A 10953-nucleotide genomic window follows, 5' to 3' on the forward strand; every position below is an offset into this window, starting at 1 on the left:
TGAAATTGAGAATATAAAACAAAAAACATTTTAACAAATTAAACTGACATATCTGTGAAAACAATCCATCTCTCTAACAGTATTTTAACCATCAGCTCTGAGTGTCAGTTAGGGTTGAATCCAGTTCTGCACAACATTTGCTCATGGTCAGGTGTTGAGAGTGGGTGTGCGTTAGAAACTGAGGAACAGTCATTAAAGTCCAGGTGATAATTACCTCAACCCCCTCCTTCATTTTCCCACCTCCATTGATTTCTCTTTCCTCCTTTTCCATTTGGTGATGGACAAAGAAAGGGTTTAAAATAAGGTTAGGTAAACAGCACTCAAGCACAGGGTGCTGAGAGAGACACTTCAAATCAGTACATGTTAGAAAAGTGGCTTGATATATTTTAATATATTTTATTTGATTCTCACATTGTGGTTGCTCTTGAACTGACAACCGAGGCAAATACCACTGAATGTGCACAGTGTTGAATAATGTGTTTCTGATGTACATATATGCAATATATGTTACAAAGGCAAGCGTTTTTCTTTGGAATAATTTGGAAAGATGAATTGTGCATTTTGATTCTTATGCAAATGTATATGATAAGATCAGAAACATCATTAGGAAAGGGCCAATTTTGATTTCATGTTCACTTCAATTCTAAATCATAAAAGTCCACTAGAAGGCACTATTTTCCACATCTTAGAAGGACTTCTGTCTTGAATGCAAGGCAGTCATTCGAGTTAGGATGTATTGAAAGTCTTTTGCCACTTGCCCGATTTTTTTCTCTTTTGCAGTTTTTCTATCTGGCCCCTGTGACCTTTTCTTTGAGTCTGCGGCGGAGCTCCTGTCTGAGTAGATCTCTTTCCTTACGGATTCCCTGGAGCACAGTGCGGTTCTCCTGAGCCCTTCGCACCAGATATGGCAGTGTGTCGTCCACTGAGCCGTACGGCACTGACTTATACACTGAGAAACCATGCTGGGCTGAGAGGAGAAGATGAATTTGAGGGTTGATGGGTGTTCCAGAGAGGCAAGGAAATGAATTCATTCAGTGCTATTGAATAAAATGAGACTTCTTACCTAGAGTAAGAGATACATGGTCACACATGCCCAGCAGCTGACCAAAACAGACAGAGTTGCCATCTCTGTGAAGCCCCAAGTCTTCCATCCTGAAATACAGAAACAACATACAAATAACCTGCTGATAATGACTTGTCAGTGGAATGACCAGTTTATGAAGATGTACCGTGTCACTGCCCGTCTGACTGATTCTTCATTGTGAGTGGCCACAATAATCATATAACGTTCAGGTTTCTCTGAAATGAGGTTCAGCATGATCTCTAGACATCCGTTATAACTGCAAATAAGAAATTTTAAAACATTTGCAAAACATAAAATGCAAGGGAAAAAAGTAATTGTATTAGATTTTAATACACAAATTGTGGTATTAGTCTTAAAGTCTTAAATTTCCCTGATATTTCCAGGTTATTCATTCCTATGGAATCTGCAAAATGATGACTTTCCCCCCCATATTTAATGTCATTTGGAGTCTAAGAATCACCTGTCATTAGTATGTTCCCATGATTCATGAATTGGATCTTTTCGCCCTTCTTTTTGGGCTAGTTTTCTCTCTTTGTCCATGTAAGCACCTCTGACGAGTTTAACGCCAATACAGAAAGTCTGATCGATGGATGTCTGAATGGCATCAAGTAATAGAGTCTTTGATTCCTGTATTTGAAGAAACAAAGTATATCCGTAAAGCCATTAGAGATATAGATTGTGCTTTATATACATATTTTCACTAAATAATGAAGGTTTGTGGCAACCTTAAGGTAGCACTGATATGTGTTCCAGATCCAGGCGCTTTGTTGATTGAATTTCTTCATCATAGCCATGGTGATGAGTGACAGGGCAGGATTCATGTAAGTGTACTCAGCATCCACCAGAACACGGACTTTATTAACACTTGCCTATAAACGCAGAGTGTATAGTATGTTTGATCATTCCCAGCATTAACATTAAAGGAATAGTTCACTTTCAAATAAAAATTTCCTGATAATTTACTCACCCCCATGTCATCCAAGATGTCCATGTCCTTCTCTCTTCAGTCGAAAAGAAATTAAGGTTTTTAATGAAAGCATTCCAGGATTATTCTCCTTATAGTGGACTTAATGGTCTCCAAACGGTTGAAGGTCAAAATTACAGTTTCAGTGCAGCTTCAAAGGGCTTTAAACGATACCAGACGAGGAATAAGGGTCTTATCTAGAGAAACGATCGGTCATTTTCGAAAAAAAATCAAAATGTATATGCTTTATAGGCACAAATGATCGCATCACAAGTGCTTCCACCAGAACGCGATTCCGTATTCTTCAAAAAGCTTACACTGAATGTCCTACGCCTTCCCTATTCAACTTACGGAAAAAACGGAACTGGCGCTGCGTTCGTTCCGTAAATTGAATAAGGAAGGCGTAGGACGTTCAGCGTAAGCTTTGTCGTTAGATCGTCTGGTATCGTTTAAAGTCATTTGAAGCTGCACTGAAACTGTAATTTTGACCTTCAACCGTTTGGAGACCATTGAAGTCCACTATAAGGAGAAAAATCCTTGAATGTTTTCATCAAAAACCTTAATTTCTTTTCGACTGAAGAAAGAAGGACATGGACATCTTGGATGACATGGGGGTGAGTAAATTATCAGGAAATTTTTATTTGAAAGTGCACTAATCCTTTAATGTTCTTTTAGCTTTAGTATTTTGTCAACTTGTGCGTTTACATTTTGGTAACTTACCTCTCCTATTTTGTTGAGTCTCCGAAGGCCGAATAGTAAGTGTGCGTTTTCACTCTCAGTCAGACCAGGAAACATGACTTCCTATCGGTTAAAAAGAAAACCATCTAAAGCAATAAGAATTAAATAAACAGCTGATTATAATAAGCTTGTGGTGTGCTACAGAAAAGAAATTAAAATATCTGTACCTCTCCCTCCATGGCTCTCACAAGCATGTTCAGATCATACTGCTCTGTCTTCAGCAGAGACGTCAGCTTAACCTGCTCAGGAATTAATATAGTTACTAATACTGCTAGCAACATTTGCACTTTAAATAGAGAGATAAATAGAGAGATAAACATTTCTAGTAAGAAGAAAGGTTATTTGAGCTTCAGAAATAATTTCTGAAGGGTCATGTGACACTGAAAACTGGAGTAATGATGCTGAAAATTCAGCTTTGCATCGCTGGAGTAAAGACAATTTTAAAATATATTTAAATAGAAAACAGTTATTTTTAAATGTTATAATATTTCACACTACTATTAGTGTATTTTGATCAAATAAATGCAGCCTTGGTAACCAAAATAGACTTCTTTCAAAAACATTAAAAATTTTAATTATTCCAAACTTTTGACTGGTAATGTATCAGAAAAAGAACCTTAATGTTAACCTCAATTCATAAGACTCAATCTTTATATTGGGATGAGAGGAAACACCCACACACAGCTCAGGGCTGACTAGTGCTGTGATCTTCAGCTGCATCATGGGATTCTTACTCCAGCCGTTAATGTGAGACATGTGGACACACTCTAGCATGGCCGCCAGGTTGTCTTCATATCGCTGCTCCCTGTAGATATAATGTGTGCCATAATCAAAGTCAAAGTCAGTACTTGCTGACAATGAAATGTTCTACAATCCTACCACTTAATCAAACTATAAACTATATTACAAACTATATCACATCAATTCACCATAATTCCTAGAAATCATTGTACAATATGGTAGAAAAGGGAATGCTTAGCATAGGTGCACAGCCGAAAGCAAAGGGCCGGGGCAGTGTTGCCATCTTGCGAACAAATTCATTTGTGCAAAAAATTCAAAGTGGAAGTTTTTTTTTACATAAAACAATGACACTTTATGTTTTGTGTTTACAAAAATATGCCATCATATAAGCAAAAATGCACTTGATCAACTCTATGCTGTCTGATTTATTAAAGTCAGGTTGTATTTTTATGGCAAATCCTGAATGTCTTACCCAATACTCTCTCCTAGGTCCTCTTCAATGGGGACGGCTAACATGGGGTGGAGCCCCAGCGAGCTCATTTTTTGCATGCAGTCTGCGATCTCACATTCTGTTTCCCCAGCAACAAACTGAGCATACACAGATGGGCGTACAACCATGGAGAAACCTCGCTTACCCAAAACCATCCTTGTGAAGGTCATCAGCTTTGTTAGACAAGAGATAACAAGAAACATTACTGCAATTAGATGTTGTCCTCTCCAGGACGCTAAGCACCATAAAACCATAAGTAAAATTTCAAACATCAGTTACAGTTATGATAACCTATATTCTAAACGATACTATGGCATATGTAGTACATTCTATAGTGACTGTGTCTGTTCCCTGAATAGAAAGAACAAATAGTTTACAACAGGACAAGACAATAGTGAATAGATTGCTTCTTGTTAACTCCTCCTTATCTCTAGGTCATGTTAGAGATAACAATATTATTGGCCAGCTCTTTATATAAAGTTAATGAAGGGTTCGATTAAGATGGTTCTGATCCTACCTGTCTGACCGTTACCATTTTGTTTGTGTAAATGAGGAAGCATCTAATCTTACAGCGGTCAAATATGGAGTGCCTCAGGGATCTGTATTAGGCCCTCTGCTGTTTTCATTATACATACTACCCCTTGGAAATATTGTTAGAAAACATTGGATTAGTTTACACTTTTATGCAAATGATACTCTATGTCTATATCTCTATACTTTTGATAGTACCAAGTATCAAAATCTACTAAAGGTGGTAAAGCATTTCGTATTTGGATCCTAAACTCTGGAATAGGCTTATTGAAAATGTTTGGGGCTCATACACTCTATATAAATCTAGACTAAAGACACATCTCTTTAGCCAAGCATTCACATAATGCTTCTCATAAACTTGTACTACAATTATATCTGATGAAATAGTACAAAATTATCATATTTCGCCTAAAATGCTCTGCCATCCCAAAGTAACTACAGACTGCGCCAACTCTAGATTGGATACAGTCTTAAAGACGATTTTTAAGGCGATGCTGTATCCTTTTACTGTAATCATTACGATCTCAAGTTGTAATCATTGTCTAACGTTCATTATATGTCTGTTTAACTGAATACATGATGTTTACTAACCACATAACTATTATTTTACCACCATATGGACATTACTTCGACACTCTTTCTTTGAAGCTGCTTAGAAACAATATGTATTGTGAAATGTGCTATACAAATAAACTTGAATTATTAGTAATTATGAGTGGTAACTTTATAAGTTTATGTTGATTCAGTAAGTTTGTTTCATTAGTGGTTAACAAAGATCTAGATGTTGCCGATTAGGGATGCACCGATCCGATATTCAGATCGGGTATCGGCTCCGATACTGCCATTTTTGCCGGATCGGGTATCGGCCGGACGGGACCGATCCAAATCCGATACTGTGCGTATCAGTATATCGCTGTAATACGTAGTCTGTGTTATTGTTAGGCTCCACAAAAGGCACAAAAACATTAAAAAGCACCAGAAAGTTTCTGTGCACTATATTCCAAGTGTTCTGAAGCCATTCCATAGTTTAATTTTAGGTACAGATAAATATTTAAGTCGTTAAATTAAAGTTCACGTAAATGCCTCCCTCCGCTACGGCTGTCAGTCATTCTCAATTCAGCATTCAAATTGCGTGTCGCGTTCGGTTACAACAGTCAACACAATGAAACTCTCTCCAAGATGAATCAATGTTTCTATTATTATACTTCATCAGTAGATAACGATACCGGTAATACAATACGCATCAATATATCTTCACTTCGTGCTTTGAACTTTTCAATACGAAGCACTGCCGCTGCGCGCTGTGACTCAATGATGCTTCAAGCGCATCATTCTGCACACGGGATGCGCATAGCGCTTTGTGCCGCTCTGTATGGGAGCCGTTCATATTATAATACTTTTGCGCAATGAAAGATTGTTAATAGCATTTTTTTTTTTGTTCTGTCCTATCTATCATATGTTGCTGCCTCATTAAAAAAAACTCCGCTATAAATTTAAAAGAAATGTCTTTTAATTTTATAGTATAGCCTATATTTATATATAAATATATTTAGTTTATGTTATATGACTCAAACATTCATGCAGCAAGAAAAATAAAACGAACTATTTAAAACAAAACGAAATGGATTAGAAACTTAATTATGTAAGTATACGTATTATAATATATAATAAAATGGACAAACTGGGTGCGTGTAATCAAACGCATTGTTTTCATTTTATTCTGGAGACTGAACTCGCGCTCTGCTGCCACACTGGAGCACACTCACCACCAACTGGACAGGGGTGGGAATTACAATTAGCCTCAGTAATCTCAAAATGACGGACAGGCTGCAGATTTTTTCCGTCACTGCTAAAAAAAATTCCATCAATGACGGAAAATTTTCGGTTAACGCGACCTTTGAGATTTTATATATATATATAATATAATATATATATATATATATATATTATAGATGAGGCATAACAGTTTTTTATGGAAGTGATCAGCCTGTGGCACTGCTGAGGCACTATTGAGCCTTCAGATCATCTGTATATTGTTGGATCGACTGTTTCTCATCTTTCTCTTGAAAATATCCCATAGATTCAGGTCAGGCATATTGGCTGGCCAATAAAGCACAGTAATATCATGGTCAGCAAACCACTTGGAAGTGGTTTTTGCACTGTGGGCAGGTGCTAAAGTCCTGCTGGAAAAGGAAATCAGCATCTCCATAAAGCTTGTCAGCAGATGGAAGCATAAAGTGCTCCAAAATCTCCTGGAAGATGGCTGCATTGACTTTGCACTTGATAAAACACAATGGACCAACACCAGCAGACGTCACGGCCCCCCCAAATCATTATTGACTTCAGAAACTTCACACTAGACTTCAAGCAGCTTGGATTCTGTGCCTCTCCAGTCTTCCTTCAGACTCTGGGACCATGATTTCAACATGAAATGCAAAATTTACGACCACTTTCGACCACTGTTCACTGTCCAGTTCTTTTTCTCCTTAGCCCAGGTAAGATGCTTCTGACGTTGTCTCTGGTTCAGAAGTGGCTTGGTAGTCCTTTTCCTGAAGATGTCTGAGTGTGGTGACTCTTGATGCGCTGACTCCGGCTTCATTCTACTCATTGTGAAGCTCTCCCAAGTGTTTGAATCAGCTTTACTTGACAGTATTCTCAAGCTTGCGGTCATCCCTGTTGCTTGTGCACCTTTGCCTACCCAATTTCTTCCTTCCAGTCAACTTTGCATTTAATATGCTTTGATATTTCACTCTGTAAACAGCCACCCCATTCAGTAATGACCTTCTGTGACTTACTCTCTTTGTGGAGGGTGTCAATGATTGTCTCCTGGACCATTGCCAAGTCAGCAGTCTTCCCCATTAGTGTGGTTTCAAAGAACAAAAGATACCCGGAATTTATACTGTAGGGATGGTCCTTTAATGAAACTCAAATGTAAATATTCTAATATTTTGAGATACTGGATTTTGGACTTTCATTAGCTGTACGCTCTAATCAACAAATTAAAAAAAAAAAACTTTTGAAATGTTTTACTTTACATGTAGGGAATCTAGAATATATGAAAGTTTCATTTTTTAAAATAATTTACAATAAAAAAATGAACTTTTTCACGATATTCTAATTATATGACCAGCACCTGTATATACATATATATGTGAGGCATACAGTTTATTAGGCAATTTAGCACTTTTTTTATTATTACTTGAATATCGGATCGGTATCGGCCGATACTGAATTCCAGGTATCGGATCGGTATCGGAAGCAAAAAAAGCCGGATCGGTGCATCCATATTGCCGATATCCTTACCTTTCCACAGTTGTTAACCAGTGCAGGGAACGAGCAAAGCCTGAAGACTCCGAGGGCTCGGATCAGCTCCCAAAAACTCTTCACCTTGAATGCTTGAGGATCCTCAAAGGTCAGAAAGCCAGGTGATGAGGGGTTACAGAGGTCTGGACCATGTTTTGCGGCAGCCACACTCTTGAGCCGCACAGATATGAAACGACTTAATACTGGTGGCCGAAGAAGAGAACACATCTCCACTGCGCTCACAATTCTTAAAGATGCTCAGAGAGGCTGTTTTTATGAAACACCTATTGATCCGTGCACAAATCTAATCTTAAGAGTTGCAGAAGTGACACATTGCAGCCGTTCTTTCAGCAATGCTTCAATATTGTGCAATTTCAGTTAATGTGTGTTGTATATATTCATACATACAACTACATCTACATATACAGACCAAAACGATTTGGACAGATCTCTACAGACCAAACATCAGTGACACCTGTAAACATAGAAACATGGAAAAGAAGCAGAAAAAGATCCACTTTAGAGTCCAACTCTATAAAAATTGTACTAACACAGAAGTGGGGTGTAAAGGCTGAAATTGACAGGAAATTTTAAAAAATAACTTCTCTCACCTGTAATTATGGACGCCAAGACCAACATATGCAGGTTCTGTGTAATGTTTCCAGTGCAAATAAACACAGGATGAGAGCAAATGAATGGGGCAGAGAGAGGGGAGGTTCGTTTTAGGCATATTGGTTAATGACTGACGTGCCGTTTGAACTTTGGGACATTAAGGGTAAGGGGTAGACACATTGTGCCCCAACTTCTTTGCAAAATATGACAGAACATCAATAGCTACTTTTTTAATGCTTGACAACTTTAAGAAGTTTTAAATCAAATTTGGTACACTTTGAATTTGGAACCACACTGATATACTTACTGGTTAATAACCACTTTGAAGTCACAGCATAGTTAATATTTCGAAAAAGCATTGATACTACAATTTATTAAATTAACAACTGCATAATTTTTAGGAAAAAAAAAATTTTTGCTGCGCCAAAAAGCGCAGCAAAAATGATAAGCAAGGGAACTGAGCAGATGTCAGACTGACCTTGGATCTTGGGAAGGAGACACTGGTGTTCAGCAGAGTGATGTATTGGACAGAAGACTGTGCTAGACTTTGTCCTGAACAGTCAATACTTACAAACAAGAGCCAAAAATTGACTCCAAACACCCTTTTCACAGTTACTCTGAAACATTCAGAAAAAAACAGCTGCATCTGACATCACACAGTTTCAGTAGTCTTAAACGCAATGTGACTTTAACATCGATCCTCTCTTTGTTTTACCAACAATATATTATTATGACTTTAATCAAATTTTCTGTGACAAGTTGGAAGCACTGTCCGTAAATAATGTTTTACAGCCTTTTTCTTCTGTGCAATGAATTCATTTGAACTTTGAGATGTGTTCCATTAGTTATATTTTGTTTAGTGGTCACTGTGCTTACGGTCTTCTTTACTGACTTAAAATGGCTCATCATATGGCTTAACAGCATTTAGTAAATGTTTATGTTTATATAGGTCAAGAACTTGTAGATCAGTAAAGGTCTGTGGGTTTTGTGTGGGATAGTGTTATACACAGAAAATGTGTTTTGTTTGAACACCTGCTTTCAAAAAACAGATATGCCACTATGCCAGCCACAGACAAACAACTGTGATTAATTATTTGTTTGGTTTGTTCATGTTACTTGCAGTGTAAGGCTAATACATTTTTTGTTTTTACTAAGAATCACATTAAATAATAATAATATAATAAAACAGGCCCATATCATTTACTTTAATGCTGTGAAAATTAATCATATTTTTTAAAAATAAGAATAGCGGAGTCCACACCACAACTATAGCGATAACGGGAGGAACAATATCGTTGGTGGAAACGTTTTAAAGATAAATTTCTTCCAGTTGACGAACGATAAAAATATTTAGCCAGTCAGAATCCACCGACTCTAAAGAGCTTGAGCATTTACAGACAACAACAGTGCTGGGTAGATTACAAATTGTAGTCGGTTATAAATTCCAAATTACATGACAAAAATTTTAGTTAGGAACATAATCCATTACATTACACATTTAAGGTAATATAATCCAATTAAAAAAAAAAAAAAAAAAACAATCAAAAGAAAACACTTACTAAAAAAGACTAAAATATTTTATTTGTTTACCTGCATGTCATGTGACCATTAACATCAGAGAACCGTGAACTTAATTTTATTATTGAACTAATTTATTAACTTAAAATCTCAGGGGGGACTTCAAGTAAATATATTTGGCCAAAGAGGTTCATCTGGCAAAAAAGTTGAGGAAACCCTGCAATGCATGTAAATATGAAATTATGTGAATTTGTACATTTTAATGGTTGAAAGACAAAAGCCTTCAAAAGAAATAGTAATACATGGTTAAATATGACTCACCGAGTGATAATTCAAATAATTAATGTGTTTGTCAGGAGCTGATTAGATATGCAATTTGAGAAAACACTTCTTAAAAGTGAAATGATTTTTGCAAATCCAGTGATCAAACGCTGTGTCTCAGTTTTCAGTGATCGGCTCATGACTAGTGGCTGGTCTGTGTGTGCACTTCCACAAATCTGGAAGACCTTCTGAATGTATAGCAATAGGCTTTTTTTAGAAAGAAAAATTTATAAGATAAAGTAGTAGGTAGAATCAATGAATTAAATTTACAGCCATGAGAATAAAATGTTATCATGTAATAAATAGAAAAGTAACTGTAGTCTGATTTAAAATGTATTTTAAAATGTAATATAATCTAACTGATTAAGTAATCCAGATTACATGTAATCATTTACTACCCAGCTGTGGACGACAACTGCTGTGCGCTTAATAAACAGAATGTTGTGTGTTGGTGTGGACGTTAAAATTGTTATTCTTGATGTTAATGGGCTTTTATTGTATAATTCTGACATAAAAAGTAGAAATCATGACAGTCGAAAATGTTACTAAATCATAATTATGACATCCTAAGTCAATTAAGACAAAAATCATTGCTTTAAGACATGTCATAATTACGATACGACAACGCATGACCTTCTACTCAGAGCTGTT

At 36.6% G+C, this 10953-nt stretch overlaps 1 protein-coding gene across 1 annotated transcript; it reads right to left on the bottom strand.

Annotated features, from left to right (window-relative positions):
* Positions 1–376: 376 nt before the first annotated feature.
* prodh2 (proline dehydrogenase 2) lies at positions 377–8853 on the bottom strand. The gene is made up of 11 exons (XM_051914148.1): positions 8463–8853; positions 7852–8326; positions 4000–4190; positions 3465–3591; positions 2954–3025; positions 2769–2849; positions 1810–1953; positions 1545–1711; positions 1230–1340; positions 1064–1152; positions 377–967 (listed from the first exon to the last, which is right to left on the bottom strand). The coding sequence occupies exons 2-11, from the start codon at positions 8077–8079 to the stop codon at positions 786–788; spliced, it is 1392 nt and encodes a 463-aa protein (XP_051770108.1). The 5' UTR covers positions 8080–8326; positions 8463–8853; the 3' UTR covers positions 377–785.
* Between the last annotated feature and the right edge of the window lie 2100 nt (positions 8854–10953).

This window comes from Ctenopharyngodon idella, chromosome 12 (assembly GCF_019924925.1).
Source record: "Ctenopharyngodon idella isolate HZGC_01 chromosome 12, HZGC01, whole genome shotgun sequence".
In the NCBI taxonomy this organism is placed as follows: Eukaryota; Metazoa; Chordata; class Actinopteri; order Cypriniformes; family Xenocyprididae; genus Ctenopharyngodon; species Ctenopharyngodon idella.